At 38.0% G+C, this 19533-nt stretch overlaps 1 protein-coding gene across 9 annotated transcripts in view; it reads right to left on the reverse strand.

Moving 5' to 3' along the window:
* FER (FER tyrosine kinase) overlaps positions 1-19533 on the reverse strand; it is a 457443-nt gene that overhangs the window by 10828 nt on the left and 427082 nt on the right. For all 9 annotated transcript variants that reach the window (XM_027100276.1, XM_027100269.1, XM_027100299.1 and 6 more), the window contains one exon: positions 16669-16823. In XM_027100276.1, coding sequence (XP_026956077.1) covers positions 16669-16823 — 155 coding nt within the window. The remainder of the gene's footprint in view (positions 1-16668; positions 16824-19533) is intronic.

The following is a 19533-nucleotide window of genomic DNA, read 5'->3' on the forward strand; positions in this document are numbered from 1 at the left end:
TTTTAGTCTTTATTTCATTTATTTCTGCTCTGATCTTTGTCATTTTCTTCCTTCTAATAACTTTGGGTTTTATTTGTTCTTCTTCTAGTTCCTTGAGGTGTGATGTTATGTTGTTTGAGATCTTTCTTGTTTCTTGAGGTAGGCATTTATTACTATGAACATACCTCTCAGAACTGCTTTTACTGCATCACCTAACTTTTGGTATGTTCTATTTCCATTTTAATTTGTCTCAAGGTAATTTTGATTTTTCTTTTGATTTATTCTGTGGCCCATTGGTTGTTCAGTAACATGTTTAATTTCCATATATTTGTGAATTTCCTAGCTTTCTTCTTGTAATTGACTTCTAGTTCCATACCATTGTGGTCAGAAAAGATGCTTGATGTGATTTCAGTCTTGTTATGTTTATTAAAACTTGTTTTGTGGCCTAACATATAATCTGTCTTGGGGAATATTCAATGTGCACTAGGAAAGAATATGTATTCTGCTTCTTTTGGATGGCATGTGTATACTGATCTATAGATATCTATATCTATCTATCTATCTATCTATATTTTTTGTGGTACGCAGGCCTCTCACTGCTGTGGCCTCTCCTGTTGCGGAGCACAGGCTCCAGACGCGCAGGCTCAGTGGCCACAGCTCACAGGCCCAGCCGCTCCACGGCATGTGGGATCTTCCCAGACTGGGGCACGAACCCGTGTCCCCTGCATCGGCAGGCGGACTCTTAACCACTGCGCCACCAGGGAAGCCCAAGATATCTATATCTATATCTATATCTATATCTATATCTATATCTATATCTATATATATATCTGTTAAGTTCATCTGGTCTAAAGTGTCATTTAAGGCTGACATTTCCTTACTGATTTTCCATCTGATCTTTACATTGACTCAAGTAGGGTATTGAAGTCCCCTACTATTATTGTATTGCTGTTTATATAACAAGTTGTATATATACAACTTGTATATAACAAGTTGTTTAGGTCTGTTAATATTTGTTTTATATATTTAAGTATTCCTATGTTAGATGCATAAATATTTACACATTTTATATCCTCTTGTTGGATTGACTTCTTTATCATTATGTAATGCCCTCCTTTGTCTCTGATTACAGTCTTTGTTTTAAAATCTACTTTGTTTGATATAAATATAGCCACCCCAGCTTCCTTTTGGTTTTCATTTGCACGGAATATCTTTCTCCATCCCTTCACTTTTAGTCTTTGTGTGTCCTTATGTCTGCGATGAGTCTCTTGTAGGCAGCATATAGATGGGTCTTATTTTTTATTCCATTCAGCAACTCTGTCTTTTGACTGGCAAATTTAATCCCTTTACATTTAACGTTGTTATTGATATGTATGTACTTATTGCCATTTTAATTCCTTTCTCGCTGATTTATAGTTCCTCTCTGTTCCTTACTTCTTCACTTGCTCTCTTCCTTTGTGGTTTGATGACTTTCTTTAATGGTATGCTTAGATTTTTCTCATTATGATAATTACTGTATCTACTATAGATTTTGACTTTGTGGTAACCATGAGACTTACATATAACAACTTACACTTTTAAGTTGATTAAAAAAACTGAAGATTGAACACATTCAAAAGCTCTACATTTTCACTCCCCCCTGCCTTGTTTTATGTTTCTGATGTCAGATTTTACATCTATTTATCTTGTATATCCCTTAACTAATTTTTGTAGTTATAGTTTTTATTTTTTTTGTCTTTAACCTTCATACTACCTTTATAAGTGATTGATCCACTACCTAACTACATACTTACCTTTGCCAGTGAGATATATATACTTTCATATATTTTCTTGTTACTAATTAGCAACCTTTCTTTTCAGCTTAGAGAAGTCCCTTTACCATTCTTTGTAAGGCCAGTTTAGTGGTGATGAACTCTTTTAGATTTTGCTTATCTGGAAAACTCTTTCTCTCTCCTTCAATTTTGAATGATAACTTTGCCAAGTAGAGTATTCTTTGTTGGAAGTATTTTTCTTTCAGCACAGTGAATATATCATGCCATTCCTTTCTTGCATGCAAAGTTTCTGTTGAGATATTTTCTGGTAGTTGTATGGGGAATCACTTGTATATAACAAGTTGTTTTTCTCTTGCTGCTTTTAAGATTTTCTTTTCTTTAACTTTTGACACTTTAAATATAATGTGTTTGGTGTGGGTCTCTTTGGGTTCATCATCTTATTTGGAACACTGTGGGTTTCCTGATCTGGATGTCTCTTTCCTTTCCCATGTAGGAAGTCTTCAGCCATTATATCTATTTTTTTCTTTAAATTTATTTATTTTTTATTTACTTATTTTTGGCTGCGTTGGGTCTTTGCTGCTGCGTGAGGGCTTTCTCTAGTTGTGGTGAGCGGGGGCTACTCTTTGTTGAGGTGCACGGGCTTCTTTCTCATTGTGGTGGCTTCTCTTGTTGTGGAGCATGGGCTCTAGGCGTGCGGGCTTCAGTAGTTGTGGTGCATGGGCTCAGTAGTTGTGGCTCGCAGCATCTAGAGCGCAGGCTCAGTAGTTGTGGTGCACGGACTTAGCTGCTCTGCAGCATGTGGGATCTTCCCGGACCAGGGATTGAACCCGTGTCCCCTGCATTGGCAGGTGGATTCCCAACCACAGTGTCACCAGGGAAGTCCTCCATTATATCTTCAAATAAGTTTTCTGCCCCTTTTTCTCTCTCTCTCCTCCATCTGGGACTCCTGTAATGCAAATATTAGTCTGCTAGATGTTGTCTCATAAGTCCCTTAAGCTCTCTTGGCTTTTTTCATTCTTTTTTCTTTTTATTGCTGTGACTGGATGAGTTCCATTGCCCTTTGAGCTCACTGATCCTTTATTCTGCTTCATGTAGTATGATGTTGAACCTCTCTAGCATATTTTTCAATTCAGTTATTGTATTCTTCAACTCTATGTCTCTTCTTTGGTACCTTCTTATATTTTCTGTCTTTGTTGAAATTCTCACTATGTTCATCCATTCTTTACCAACTTTAACGTTTTATCAGGTGGATTAAACTATGTCCGTTTAGTAAAGGTTTTTTTCTGAGGTGTTATCTTGTTCTTTCATTTGGAACACATTCCTCATTTTGCTTGACTTCCTGTGTTCTTTCCATGCATTAGATGAAACAGCCACCTCTCCCAGTCCTGAAGGAGTGGCCTCCTGTAGGAGATAAAACTTACCATCCAGCTCTGATCTAACTCTCCGTTGTCTCTCAAGCCTTTGTGATTGTCCAAGCAGCCTATTTTTTAATAGCTCCTAGTAGTTGAAGGTGTTCCAAGACCTGTCAGTGTCCCAAAGAGGACTATCTAGCACATAGATTCAGGCTGATTGGAAGCCAGACCCTCAGGCAGCAACTTTAAAGCATGCAAATATATACAGTCCTGTCAGACTACAAGTGTAAGCCATGCTGGCCATCAGAGCCAGGCGATCTGGAATGGTCCCTGGATTACAGTCACAAAAATAGGGGCTCCAGACAAGTGTGTAAGTTCCTTTCTGGGAGATACTGACGAATTGTAGCGAGGCAGAGCAAGTCACAAAATCGTGTTCTCTGGCCTGCATTCCCTGAGAGCACCTTGATAGGCTTCCAGACATGTGACAAACCTGGAGCCTGCCCTCAGGCTGAAGCTCCAGCACAAGATTATAGGCCTTTCATGGGAAGACTGTGCTCCTGGGTCTGTTGCCTCTTGCTGTGCCCTGAGGGTGGTAGCTGTTTAAGAACCTTTCTCGGTTCTGTGGGACCCAGGAGTGTCACCAGAGCCAGGCAATGTAGAGGTGTCTCCTGTCAACAGCTGAAAAAACTGAGGCACTGGACAAGTGTTTAAGCTCCTTTCTTGGAGATACCAGTGAGTTAGAGTGAGGCAGAGGGATAGCACAAAGACAGCATCCACCAGCCTCATTCCCTGAGAGCAATTCTATAGGCCCCAAGAAGTGTGCCAGACCAGAAGCCTGCCCCTCAGGCCAAAGCTCCTGGATAAGCAAATGGTCTTTATCAGAAAGACTGGGGGTGTGCTTCAGTCTGCTGCCAGTGCAGTGCCTTGGAAGGTGGCAGTCTGCCAAAAACTCACTCTCAGATTGTTAACAGTCCTGTGGGTTCCAGGAATACACGACCCCTGGTCTCCAGAGCCTGGTGATCAAAGGGTGTCCCCTGGGTGGCGGCTACAAAAACCAGGGCACCAGACTTGTGTAAAAGTTCCCCTCTGGGAGATACTGGCACTCTAGATCATAGCAGGGGGAAAGCATGAAGATGGTGCCTGCCAGCCTCTGTCCCTAGAGATACCCTGTCAGGGCCCTATGTGCATTAAATTAGATGCCTGCCCCTCAGGCCAATGCGTTAAGATTAGCAAGTGAAGCTATTTCATGTAAAGTCTGGGAGTCTCTCCATTAGCTGATTCTGCGCTGGGCCCTGGGGTGGGTGAGCCCTTTAAGAAGCAGTTCTCAGCTTTCTAAAGCCTTGAGGGTCTCGTGGATGCAAGCCCAGATCATTTTCAAAGCCAGATGTTTTGGGGGCTCATCTCTCAGGTGTAGGTCTTAAAAGATAGGATGCCTGATGTTCCTTCGCTCCTCAGGGAGAAGCTACAGGTTTTGAGTTCCCTCCTGATTGTGGTCACTGAACCAGGGGTGGGATTTAGGGCAACATTTTAAGTCAGCTGCTCCTACCTGCTTCCATGTGGCTTTTTTCCTCCTTTGCCCAATGTGTATGAGTTGCTCAGCTAGTTTTTAGGTTTTTTTCAGGGGCAAATGTTCCATATGTAGCTGTAGATTCAATGTGTCTGTGGGAGGAGGTGAGTTCAGGATCTACCTGTATCGTCATCTTGAACTGAAACCTTGCTGGATAATTGTAATGGGCTGAAAGTTACTTACAGCCATATAGCACATTGCTAGTTTTCCATGTCTCATTTGATGCTCACAGTACCCTTTGCCGGGGAAGACACTATCATTCTCATTTGCAAATTAGAAAACATAGGTGTAGAGAAAGATCGCTTGCTAAGGTCATGCAACTAATGACATGACTGGTTGGGAAACCTGGTCCTGGTGGCTGATCCAGGACTCTCTACATTATAAATCCTACCTCTCTTGCATTTCAGAGTACTTAGTTACTTCACAGTAATTAAATTTCTATGGGTTGTATCAGCCCCAAGTTCGCAGGTGACAAATGAAAAAATTTCTTTTAATGATTGTTACACAGATTGTTTTATTCCTTAGTTGGAAATCAGTATCTTATTTGCCCCTTACAATCACAGTACCTTTGGTAACAGCTGTACTGAGGAGGCGGTATAGGCTGAGGAGGCTATGAAGTACGCTACCACTGTGTGCTTAAAAAGGGGGGGAGATATGTACAGTTAGATGGCTGAGAAATCTCTGAGAAGAATACAACAATATGATAAGAGTATTTGCCTTTAGGAAGGGGAATTATGTGGCTAGAGACAAGGGTGGGGAGAGGGGCTTACATTTCATTGTAGGCCCTTTACATACTGCTTGACTAAAACAAAACAAAACGAAAACAAGTTTATGCATCATCTTTTCTAAAATTAAATGACAACACTAATGAAAAAATAATGGTGAAAATAACTTTAATTCTATGTCCCTAAGCTAAAATTTCAGAGAGGTTTCTTAGACTGAAGGGGTTTTCCATCTACCCTAACCCCACACTGCATGGAGACTTGGGCAGCATTTCATCTACTCTGAGGGTAAAAGTGAAAAAAAGAATCCGTGGGGAAAAAAAGACCCCTGGAAATGAGGCAAAATTTTACCACCAATCATAAATTGATATTTGCATAAAACATGGAAGAAGTGGAACAAAAAATAAGACTTTCATAAAATATATTTTCTCTTGTTAAAAAAGTGCTAGGATTCAGAGCCAATCTTCAGCAATCTTAGTCTATGAGAACTGAATTTCTCAGGGTTGCCGTGACACTTGTCGACACTCAGGAACTCCCTCATTGGATTGGGTAACAAATACTCCCCACTTCTTTCTCATCCTGTTAAAAATCTTTCCCTCATCTAAATTGTTCTGCATTTTATTTTTTATCAAATTTTTAAATTGAAGTATAGTTGATTACAAGGTTGTTTTAATTTCTGCTGTACAGCAAGGTGATTCAGTTATACATACACATACATTCTTTTTTTTAAATATTATTTTCCATTATGGTTTATCATAGAATATTGAATATAGTTCTCTGTGCTTATCCATTGTTGTTTATCCATTCAAAACGCTACATCTGCTAATCCCAACCTCCCATTCCATCCCTTCCCCAACCCCCTCCCCCTTGGCAACCACCAGTCTGTTCTGTGTCCATGATTCTGTTTGTTTCATAGATAGGTTCATTTGTGTCATATTTTGGATTCCACATATAAGTGATATCATATGGTATTTCTCTTTCTGACTTCACTTAGTATGATAATCTCTAGTTGCATCCATGTTGCTGAACATGGCATTATTTCATTTTTTATTCCATTGTATATGTGTTCCACATCTTCTTTATCCATTCATCTGTCAATGGAAATTTAGGTTGTTTCCATGTCTTAGCTATTGTAGATGCTGCTGCTGTGAACATAGGGGTGCATATATCTTTTTGAATTATAGTTTTGTGTGGGTATACGCCCAGGAATGAGATTGCTGGATCATATCGTAATTCTATTTTTGGTTTTCTGAGGAACTGTTTTCCACAGTGGCTGTACCCACTTACATTCCTACCAACAGTGTAGGAGGGGTCCCTTTTCTCCACACCCTCTCTAGCATTTATTTTTTGTAGACTTTTTAATGATGGCCATTCTGACTGATGTGAGGTGGTACCTCATTGTAGTTTTGATTTGCATTTCTCTAATAATTAGCAATGTTGAGCATATTTTCATGTGCCTGTTGACCATCTGTATGTCTTCTTTTGAGAAATGTCTATTTAGGTCTTCTGCCCATTGTTTGATTGGGTTGTTTGTTTTTTTGTTATTGAGTTGTATGAGCTATTCATATATTTTGGAAATTAAGCCCTTGTTAGTCACGTAACTTGCAAATATTTTCTCCCATTCTGTGAGTTGTCTTTTCGTTTTGTTTATGGTTTCCTTTGCTGTGCAAAATCTTGTAAGTTTGGTTAGGTCCCATTTGTTTACTTTTGTTTTTATTTCTATTGCCTTGGGAGACTGACCTAAGAAAACATTGGTATGATTTATGTAAGAGAATGTTTTGCCTATGATCTATTCTAGGAGTTTTATGGTGTCATGTATTATGTTAAAGTCTTTAAGCCATTTTGAGTTTATTTTTGTGTATGGTGAGAGGGTGTGCTGTTCTGCATTTTATAAAGTTAACATTAAAGACTGCTAAAAGAGGTCCCTCACTGCCAATCAAAGATCTTCTTGCCTGTCTTTATTATATGACATACCAAATTTAGGTCTGGCTCTTAAAGATATTTGGAATTAGAATTTTGATTTGTAAATACTTTAGTCAGCTTGAAATTCAACTAAAATACACTGTGATTTAAAGGCAGGATTTTACTTGGCATAATTGCTTAGCAGTAAGAGGAGTTTTAAAGGCAGTGTAATAAAGAGAATCTGGCAAACAGGGTTAAGAACACATTCTAGAGAGCTGGATTTTATTGATAAGGTTTTAGGGCTCCCAAGTCCAGCTCCAGCTCCTTTATAGGGATGCTGTAAGAATCAAGAAGAAGGTGCTTAACAATGTTTTGTCATCTAAAGAAAACCTCTGTGTAAATAAAAAGAATACAGTCCTTTCTTTTACCCTGTGATTGTTCTCCTTAGGAATATAGCTTTAGAGTAATAACCACCCCAGAGAAGAATCACTGTGGAAAATAGCAGGGCTGCCATTTTCTCTAGATTTTGAGGAATGGTGGAATTAGTTTGTGATCTGCAAAGCTTCCAAAAGCTTCTCTTGCCAGCACATGGGAAGACACACTAAGGGTGAGGATTAGTATCTGTGGAGTATTAAGTTAAAAAATTTCATTGTTGGTAACTAGAACAGCTTAGTCAATTTCTCACAATGACAACTACCTACACTTATCTATGCCATAGCATTGCTGATATGCAAAATACAAAGCAGATTCTGGTGTCTCAATCCACCCTCATTCACTTCCAAAACAATAACATTCCAAAGCTTTATCTGGAAAACATTCAGTGGTTCCTCAAGAAGTTAAGCACTGAATTACCATATTACCTAGTGTGTACTCAGAATAATTGAAAATAGGTCCTCAAATAAATCCTGGCATACAGATGTTTATAGCAGAATTATTCACAACAGCCAAAAGGTAGACACTGCTCAAATATACATCAATGAATGAACAGATGAATAAATGGTGGCAAATATATACAGCAGAATGATTATTCAGCCATAAAAAGGAGTAAAATAATGACACATGCTACAACATGGATGAACCTTGAAAACATTATACTAAGCGAAAGAAGTCACATTCCAAAGGTCACATATTGTATGATTCCATTTATATGAAATATGCAGAATAGGTAAATACATAGCAACAAAAAGCAGATATGTGGTTGCCAGTGGCTGAGGGAAGGAAGGAACGGGGAGTAACTGCTTAATATGGGTATAAATTTTATTTTGGAGTGATGACAGTGTTTTGGAACTAGACAGAGGCAGTGGTTGCACACCACAGTGAATGTACTAAATGCCATTGAATTGTTTGCTTTAAAATGGTTAATTTTATGTTACATGAGTTTCACCTCCAAGCTCTTTCTAAGTTACCTGGTCTTTAATTAAGCCATTAAGACATTTGTAAATACCTTATTAATTTTTCATGGTGAAGTAATTTTTCACTTTAAATCAGTGAAGAATCATTTTATATTTTCAGTTTAATTTTTATTTTATATTGGAGTATACTTGATTTACAATGTACTGTTAGTTTCAAGTATACATCAAAGTGATTCAGTTATACATACATACATATATCCATTCCTTTTCAGATTTTTTTCCCATATAGGTCATTACAGGACATTGAGTAGAATTCCCTGAGCTATACAGTAGGTCCTTGTTGATTATCTGTTTTATAGATAGTAGTGTGTATATGTTAATCCCAAATGCCTAATTTATCCCCCACCTCCGACCTTTCCCCTTTGGTAACCGTAAGTTTGTTTTCAAAGTCTGTGAGTCCGTTTCTGTTTTGTAAATAAGTTCATTTGTATAATATTTTTTAGATTCCACATATAAGTAATATCATATGATATTCATCTTACTCTGTTGGACTTACTGCACTTAGTATGACGATCTCTAGGTCCATCCATATTGCTGCAAATGGCATTATTTCACTCTTTTTATGGCTAATATTCCATTTATATATAATATTCCATTGTATATGCACCATGTCTTCTTTATCCATTCCTCTGTCAATGGACATTTAGGTTGCTTCCATGTCCTGGCTATTGTAAATAGTGCTGAAATGAACATTGGGGTGCATGTATCTTTTGGAATTATGGTTTTCTCCAGATATATGCCCAGGAGTGGGATTGCTGGAACACATGGTAGTTGTTTTTAGCTTTTGAAGGAACCTACATATTGTTCTCCATAGTGGCTGTACCAATTTACATTCCCACCAACAGTGTAAGAAGGTTCCCTTTTCTCCACACCCTCTCCAGCATTTATTGTTTGTAGACTTTTTGATGACAGCCATTCTGACTCATGTTAGGTGATACCTCATTGCAGTTTTGATTTGCATTTCTCTAATATTAGCCATGTCGAGCATCTTTTCATGTGCCTGTCGGTCATCTGTAAGTCTTCTTTGGAGAAATGTCTATTTAGCTCTTATGCCCATTTTTTGATTGGGTTGTTTGTTTTTTTGATATTAAGCCGCATGAGCTGTTTGTGTATTTTGGAGATTAATTCCTTGTCAGTTGCTTCATTTACGAATATTTTCTCCCATTCTGTGGGTTGTCTTTTCATTTTGTTTATGTTTCCTTTGCTGTGCAAAAGCTTTTAAGTTTAATTAGGTCCCATTTGTTTATTTTTGTTTTTATTTTCATTACTCTAGGAAGTGGATCCAAAAAGACCTTTCTGCGATTTATGTCAAAGAGTGTTTGTTCTGCCTGTGTTTTCCTCTAAGAGTTTTACAGTATCCGGCCTTACATTTAGGTCTTTAATCCATTTTGAGTTTATTTTTGTGTATGGTGTTAAAGAATATTCTAATGTCATTCTTCTAGAGGTAGCTGTTCATTCTTTTAGATGTAGCTGCTCGTATTTGGTTGAGGATTTTTGTGTCTATGTTCATTAGTGATATTGGCCTGTACTTTTCTTTCTTTGTGATATTTTTGTCTGGTTTTGGTAACAGGGTGATGGTGGCCTCATAGAATGAGCTTGGAGTGTTCATTCCTCTACAATTATTTTGGAATAGTTTCAGAAGGATAGGTGTTAGCTCTTCTCTAAATGTTTGATAGAATTCGCCTATGAAGCCATCTGGTCTTGGACTTTTGTTTGTAGGGAGTCTTTAAATCACAGTTTCAAGTTCAGTACTTGTGATTGGTCTGTTCATATTTTCTATTTATTCCTGGTTCAGTCTTGGAAGATTGTACCTTTCTAAGAATTTGTCGATTTCTTCTAAGTTGTCCATTTTATTGGTGTATAGTTGCTTGTAGTAGTCTCTTATGATCCTTTGTATTTCTTTGGTGTCTGTTGTAACTTCCCCTTTATCATTTCTAATTTTATTGCTTTGAGCTCTCTCCCTTTTTTTCTTGATGAGTCTAGCTAAAGGCTTATCAATTTTGTATATCATTTCAAAGAACCAGCTTTTAGTTTCATTGATCTTTGCTGTTGTTTTCTTTGTCTCTGTTTTATGTATTTCTTTCCTTCTACTAACTTTGGGTTTCTTTTGTTCTTTCTCTAGTTGCTTTAGGTGTAAGTTTAGATTGTTTGAGATTTTTCTTGTTTCCTGTGTTAAGATTGTATTGCTATAAACTTCCCTCTTAGAACTGCTTTTGCTGTGTCCCAAAGGTTTTTGGATCATAGTGTTTTCATTGTCATTTGTCTCTAGGTATTTTTTGATTTCCTCTTTGATTTCTTCAGTGATCCACTGGTTATTTAGTAACATATTGTTTAGCCTCCACATGTTTGTGTTTTTTACAGCTTTTTTCTTGTAGTTGATTTTTAGTCTCACAGCATTGTGTTTGGAAAAGATGCTTGATTTCAATTTTCTTAAATTTACCGAGGCTTGATTTGTGACCCAAGATGTGATCTGTTGTGGAGAATGTTCCATGTGTACTTGAGAAGAAAGTGTAATCTGCTGCTTTTGGATGGAATGCTCTATAAATATCAATTAAGTCCATCTGGTCTAATGTGTCATTTAAGGTCATTTAAGGCCTGTGTTTCTTTACTGATTTTCTGTCTGGATGATTTGTCCATTGATGAAAGTGGGGTGTTAAAGTCCCCCATTATTACTGTGATACTGTTGACTTCTTTTACGACTGTTAGCATTTGCCTTATATATTGAGGTGCTCAATATATATATATTTACAACTGTAAATTTACAATTGTTATATCTTCTTCTTGGATTGATCCCTTGATCATTATGTAGTGTTCTTTTTTGTCTCTTGTAACAGTCTTTATTTTAAAGTCTATTTTGTCTGATATGTGTATTGCTATTCCAGCTTTCTTTTGATTTCCATATGCATGGAATACCATCTTCCATTCCCTCACTTTCAGTCTGTACATGTCCCTGGATCTGAAGTGGGTCTCTTGTAGACAGCATATATATGGGTCTTGGTTTTGTATCTTGGTTTTGTATCCATTCATCCAGTCTGTGTCTTTTGGTTGGAGCATTTAATCCATTTACATTTAAGGTAATTATTGAGATGTATGTTCTTATTGCCATGTTGATTGTTTGGGATTTGTTTTTTTAGGTCTTTTTTTTCTTACCTTCCTCTTTTGTTCTTTTCTCTTGTGATTTGATGACTATCTTTAGTGTTGTGTTTAGATTGCTTTTCCTTTTCTGTGTGTGTATTGTAGACTTTTAGTTTGTGGTTCCCATGAGGTTTTGATATAGCAGTCTATATATACGTTCAAGATTGTTTTAAGTTGCTGGTCTCTTATTTTCAAATGCATTTCCAATATCCTGAATTTGTACTCTCCTATTCTCATGACTGACTGCTGGTTTTGATATCTTATTTGCATGTGGATGACTTTCTACCTTTACTGCATGTTTGCCTTTACTGGTCAGTTTTACCATTTGTAATCTTCTTGTTTCTAGTTGTGGTCTTTTCTTTTCCACCTAGAGAAGTTCCTTTAACATTTGTTGTAAAGCTGGTTTGGTGGTGTTGAATTTTCTTAGCTCTTGCTTGTCTGTAATGCTTTGATTTCTCTGTCAAATCTGAATGAGAGGCTTGCTGGGTAGAATATTCTTGGTTGTAGATTTTTCCCCTTCATCACTTTAAATATATCCTGCCACTCCCTCTGGCCTGCAGAGTTTCTGCTGAAAAACCAGCTGATAACCTTATGGGGGTTTCCTTGTATGTTATTTGTTGCTTTTCTCTTATTGCTTTTAACACATTATTGACTGGGGGATTTTTGCAGAAAATAACGTCTATGGCCAGGCAATTTGTTATGTAAGTGAATATTGAAACACATCCGCGTTTGAGTAAATATCAACAACTTTTTTTGAACTTAATGTATTTATTTGAAACTTTGTACATGTCTTACTAAAGTATTCTAATAGTTCGTTAGAGTGTGATAGGCGGTATAGCAGGTACCTCTGTGCAGGGGAACAGAACATCTATTACAAATATATTGTGTTTCACTGCACTTTCCCCTGTTAGAGCAGACTCTACACTTTCTGGTGGCGTTTGTTCTGTTAGTCCTGTGAGTATTGTTTCCTCTAGAATATGTTCTTTTATTTTACCTGATAGTTGACAAGGTGGATCTTTGTTGGGGGCTCTTTTAGAAATGCCACAAGAAGGACCAGGTGCAGGACTACCACTGCACTCACCAGAATTGTCAGTTACCCATTCTCTAGCTACTGCTAATGAAAATTGCTTGTTAAGTCATTTAATTCTGTGCATTAAGGCTACAATAAATTTTAAACTCATTGAATAAACCACAACTACTCAAATGGAAACCCACTTTCTTCTACCAGTTTTGAGTCTTCCAGAGGATATTGAATTTTGCCAGATATTGATCAGACCGATCAACTCCTTTCATATATTTATTATACTCTAATATACAAGTTGGTTTAGTTATCTGATGACCAGTCCTCCTGTCTTCCTTTCCTGTAGATGCTATGGAGGCGTCATGAAGAGTTGTCACCATGCAGTCTAGCCTCTTGTCTTTCCATATAAGAAGATCACTTCTCCCTTCCATAAGAATGTCATTTCTCCCCTCTGTAAATTTTTAGATTTCTTCCTTAATTGGTTTGGTAGACCATGATACTCTCTTATAGTCCCACAAACTCTGGTTTTATTTTTCAACAATATTTCAGATGCAGACACACTGTTGTAATAATTGTCTTTGTAAATATGGTGCCATGAACCAAGATAAGGTTGTAGGACCGATAATATTGTTTCTTGCAGTTTCTTTCCTTCACCCATGTAAATCTCAAGGTAGCATATATGTCGTTTCATTTGCGGTAACCATCCTGACCAAAATTCCATATTTTGTAAGTTTTCTGGGAATACAGGTTTTGAATCTGAGTCATCCTCTCCACTCTATCATTGCCTCCTCAAGTGACAGCTCTTGTTTGGGTATATAGATCAATTGAAATTTTGGTAGAAAATAATACAAAAGAGGTTTAGCTTTTGAAGTTCTGTCTGCAGGAAGTACAGTTTCTGAGTTATGGTTCAAGTGAAGAAATATCATTATTTGTTTGAACCTTCTTCTTGTCATAATCTTTGGAAAGACAGGTGTTTCAAGTAAGGGACCAGTCGACCAATATTCTTTCCATTGTGACTTTCTTATTTGTCCCATCAAAATTATTAATCCAAGAAACTTCTTCATGTCACTACTGGTTACATCAGTCCATTTTAAATCCTTATCATAGTTTTTATATGATTTTTCATTCTGCTGGTGATACAAGTTTGAGAAGTGACCAACTCGAAAAAGTCATTACCAAAAATTGTTATTTCACTAACATTTTGTGGGTTATTACAGTCAGCAGTTACACCTGACACACCTGTAAAGTCTTTTAATTTTCATGAAATGTTGTCTTCAATCCACTCTTCTGTAGAAGCAAAGGAGCATTCTCCAGCACCGTGAGTTTCATTTTCACTTTCCGTTATCAGAATCAATCACTAAGGTTTTTTGTCTTTTTCTTGGTCTAATATTCACATTGTGTGAATCAGAACTATATTCTGAAGAACTATCATCTTCTGAGACACTAGTATATATGTTGCTCAATCAGAGAAAGTATCTGCATAAAATTCACCGAAAAATTCTTCTTCACTCAAAATTTAGCGATGTGTCATTTTTGAAAATTTTATGGTAATAAACTTGAGTTTATAATACACACAAGGTTGGAACAAAAACCTAACAGAGGAAAATGTGAATGATAATGACATCATAAGTTGTCTAATGAACTGTTGATAAATTTAAGCTCTAACAACTTTGCAAGTGGATATTAATTGTATCACTCTCTAAAAACGTATTGATACGTCTCTGGTCAATAATGTTCAGGTAACAAGAGACATATTAATATGTCTCCTGCCAATAAATTGTTAACATTTTCTCTTTGTCTTTAATTTTTGTTAATTTGATTAATACGTGCCTTGGCATGGTCCTCCTCAGGTTTACCCTGTATGGGATTTTTTTGTGCTTCCTGGACTTGATTGTTTCCTTTCCCACGTTAGGCAAGTCTCTGGCTATTATCTCTTCAAATATTTTCTCAGGCCATTCCTCTTTTCTCCTTCTGCAACCCCTATAATGTGAATGTTGGTGCATTTAATCTCGTCCTAGAGATCTCTTGGTTTGTCCTCATCTCTTTTCATTCTTTTCCCTTTATTCTGTTTTGTGGCAGTGATTTCCACCAATCTGTCTTCCAGCTGACTTATTCGTTCTTCTGCCTCATTTATTCTGCTACTGATTCCTTCTAGTATATATTTCACTTCAGTTAGTTATTATATTGTTCATCTCTGTCTGTTCTTTAAATCTTCTAGCTCTTCATTAAACATTGTTTCTATCTTCTTGGTCTGTGCCTCCAATTCTTTTTCTGAGATCTTGGATCATCTTTTTCAGGCAGATTGCCTATCTCCTCCTCACTTAGTTGTTCTTCTGGGGTTTTATCTTGTTCCTTCATCTGGAACATATTTCTCTGCTGTCTCATTTTTTCCAACTTTCTGTGTTTGTGGGCTCTGCAGGCTGCAGGATTGTAGTTCTTCTTGCTTCTGATGTCTGACCCCTGGTGGGTGAGATGGGTCCAAGGGCTTGTGCAGGCTTCCTGGTGCCTCCCCACTGGTGGGTGGAGCTGGATCTTGTTCCTCATCTCATTGTGGCTTCTTCTTTGTATTTGGATGTAGAATATCTTTTTTGGTAGGTTCCAGTCTTTTTTTGCTGATGGTGGTTCAGCAGTTATGATTTTGGTGTTTTCATAACAGGAGGTGAGCTCAAGTCCTATTCTACTCTGCCATCTTGTCTTCAATCTCTCTAATATGCTTTCATGTCACAAACCCCAGCATCTTCCCTCCCACACCTGGTCTAGGTCCAGCCATAAGGAGGCAGAAGTAGGAGGCTGAGGCGAGGCTTGGTGCCCTGGCCACGTGGAGGTGGCACTTACTAAATATTTTCTGATGAATGCTTTGTTACGAGCTGCAGCAAGGCAGGGACCATGATGAGGGGCAGTGGCCACACATGCGTGGTGCCAGCTGGCACAGAGTCTCACAAGCTGCGCACCCTTGCCTGCCTCTTGTGCATCTCTACTTCTAGGAGCAGGACTGAGGACACAGGGACATTGCATGATGCGTCCCTCCACTTTATGATATTTTTATTCAAAACATACTATACCCATTCACCAACTCATGGCTCATATGCTGCTTCCCTTAATGAAAATGTAATTTTTAATTTCACTTAAAAGCACATTTAAAAAAAAAATTCTTGAGCTCTTACCCATCTTGCTATGGCCCATTTCATCCCAACCACAGATAATACAAGCTGTATTTACTTCCAATCACAATGATACATAAAAATTCAAGTGAAAAAAATCCCTGCTGTTTTAAAATGTAACTCCCATCTCTCTCTTCCCACAAGATTTATACAAGTTCCAGAGACTGAGATGCTAAGAAACCTTGTCAATTTTCAGAGTGAGAAACTACAGCATTGACTGACTTAATAGTTAGGAACCTAACATTAGATGAGGTTATTGGACCAATTATAAGACATTCAAAAGAAATAGTCCAGAGCCACAGCAACATTTTTACTCTGGGTATAATCTGACTATTAAGATAGAAATAATCTGTTTTTGGACAACAATAAAAACTTTCAGAGGTACAGTCATACTTAACAATGCTTGTAAGTATTATCCATCTTTTAAATCTAGCAATCTTCCATACAAAAATCTGATTAATAAGATCAATGAATTAAGTTTGTGCTCATGTTCAAGTGCAAAGTCTGCACACTTACACATCCTTTTTTGTTGCTCCTCAGATGATTCTAACTGGAGCTCTGCTCTACCCCTGTAACTTTGCTTGTGAATGTTTTGTGCTAATGGAGTCTATTTTTACCACCAAAAAGAAAAAAGTCTATTCTTACCATAATTAAGAGCCTCTGGTGCCGTCCATTTAATGGGAATCTGCTTTAAGCCAGAAGATGAATACACTCCACCATCCTCTTGACGAGACATTCCAAAGTCACTGATTTTCAGAACATTATTTTCACCTACCAGACAGTTTCTTGCAGCAAGATCCCTAGGTTACAATAAGACATAGAAAACACCTATTAAAACAAATTGAAAGCCGCTTTCACACTTATGACTGACTTCCATGCTTTGCAATTTTACATTTGCAATGTATTCATAATGAGCTTAAGAATGCTTGCAATTTACCAGTCTTTCTCATCTTTTCTGTCATAGGTAAAAATCATCCATAAGAACATTTGCATATGGAACAGGCCACAGGCTAATCTCTAGGCACCACATATATTATTTCTATTTAAATAGAAAAACACTGATTCTAGGGTTAAGAGAGAAAAATCACAGAGAAGAGACTAAGCAGACTTGGCATTATTTCTCCTTTGACTGGCTTTCCTAGAGCAGCACTAACAGAACTTTCTGTGACAATGGCATATGCTGTCTGGCATGACCTGTGCTGCCCAGTAGGTAGCCATTGGCCACGTGTGACTATTGAACACGTGCAGTGTGGCTGCTGTGATGGGAAACTGAAATTTTAAATTTACTTTCAGTTAGTTAATTTAATTTAAATAGCTGCATGTGGCTTGTAGCTGCTAAGTAGCCTTTGGCAGTGTAGCCCTAGAATTTCCCAAAGGTTGGAGAATGGCTGAGGTGCCAGAGAAACTGGCAACTCTTTTTTTTTTTTTTGCATCTGGGATGTGCAAAACCCTACGTGATGATCTGCCCTGCCCCTCTCTCTCTCAACTTGTCTTGTTCCAGTCTCTCCATAATTTGCTATATTCCAGCCATATTCAGCTTCTTTTTGTACCCAAACATAGGACAAATCCCCTAAACATGGCAAGCTTATTTCTACTGTAGGGCTTTGCACTTAGCTATTCCCTTTGCCTGGAGTGCTCTCCTTCTAGGCTTTTGCATAGCTGGCTCCTCTTCATTCATTCTTAGCTCAAACTGCTATACTTCCGAACCTCCCCTGCAGCTAGCTGTGGCCATAATCTAAATACTGGCCAATGAGATATAAGCAGAAGAGTTGTCTAGAATTTTTAGGAGGTTTCTTTAAAAGAAAGGGGAAGTACCATTACATTTCTCCCCTCAGAGAACTCTATCTTGACCACCCTTAACTAATAGGAAAGACAGCAGTGAACAAAACAGACCAAGTACTCTCATTCTAGCAGGGAAGACATTCAATAATCAAATTCATATGTGTACATATAAATGTTTATATATAGAAAATATAGATAAAGTATATGAGCATGCACACACACACACAAAGAATATCAGATAATAGGTCAAATGATGTTGAGTGTTAAGAAGAAAAAGAGTTATATAAAGGGAAAAAGATTTACAAGCGGGAATCCTATTTTAGACAGGTTGTTAGGAAAGGTCTCTTTGATAATGTGATAGTTGATCAAAGACCTGAAGGGAGTTAAGGAACAAGCCATGGGGATATCTAGGTGAAGAGTGTTCAAGGTAGAAGGAATAGTAGATACAAAGGCCCTAAAATTGGTTCATGCTTGGTATATTCAAGGAACATCAAGGAAGCCAGCAGAGCTAGAGGGGAATGAGTGAGGGAGAGAATAGCAGATTTAATCAGTTAGCCAGGACCAAATAATATACGGCCTTTTAATAGTAGGCTTCTTGGCATTTTATTCAGCTAGGAGGTAACCAGAGAGTTCTGCACACAGGAATGACATAATGTGACTTATTTTTTGAAGGATTATATGTTACTATGTGGAGAATGGACTGGCAAGACCAGAGAGACCAGTAAGCAGACTATTTCAGAAGTCTAGGAGAGGTGACAATAGCCTACACTAAGATGAAAGTGGTGGAGGTGATCAGAAGCTATCAGATTCAGAATATATTTTGAAAGTATCAATATAGTCAGCAGGGTTTGCTGGTAGACTGGATGTGGAGTAGGAGAGAAAAAGAGTCATGGATGACCCAAGATATTTTGGCCTAAGCAACTGGAAGATTGGAGCTGACAGTGAAATGGGGAACTGGGGGAAGAACAAGATTCACAGAGTGTGGCAGAGACAGCCAGTTGCTCCCTAATGTGCATTTCCTCTTCTGTTTTAGTAAAAGTGCTCCATAATTTCGAGGATTGAAGAAAGAAGGCTGAGAAGGAGCAGCAAGTGAGGCAGGAGGGAAACCAACAGAGGGGCTGGTGTCCTGGAAGCCAAGTGAGGAAAGCTTTTCAAGCGGGAACAGAAGTTAACTGTCATCTACTACTGAGAAGACAAGAAAGATGAGGACTATGAACTGGCCATTAGATTTGCAAACATGGAATTTAATGAGACACTGACAAGAGCAATCTCAGAGGAGTGGTGGGTACAATAGCATGACTGGAGTGTGTTCAAAGAGAATGAGAAAACGAAGTGGAGATAGTGAGTTTAGACACTCTTCTGAGTAAATTTTCTATAAAGGGGTACAGAGAAATGCGGAGGCAACTAGAGGGGGTTTCAGGTCAAAGGAGTTTTCCCCCTAATATGGGGGCTATTACATGTATTTACGCAGACAGGAATAATACTGTATAGAGGGTAAAACTGATGCAGGAAGGGTAAGGTGACAATGGCAGGTGTGAAGCCCTTGAAAAGAGCTGATGGTATCCATCTGTGCTCTTTAGAGCTGTATCCCCAATGTCCAGAATAGTACTTGGCACATAGTAGGTGCTCAATAAATGTTTGTTGAATCAATACATAGATATTGTCTTATCCTAGCAGTGATCCCTGCTAAAGGCAGGTCGTCTATTCTATGCTTTCTTTTGTAATTCT

The sequence above is a fragment of the Aethalodelphis obliquidens genome, unplaced genomic scaffold (assembly GCF_003676395.1).
Source record: "Aethalodelphis obliquidens isolate GAN/ISIS:26980383/991018 unplaced genomic scaffold, ASM367639v1 scaffold4, whole genome shotgun sequence".
In the NCBI taxonomy this organism is placed as follows: Eukaryota; Metazoa; Chordata; class Mammalia; order Artiodactyla; family Delphinidae; genus Aethalodelphis; species Aethalodelphis obliquidens.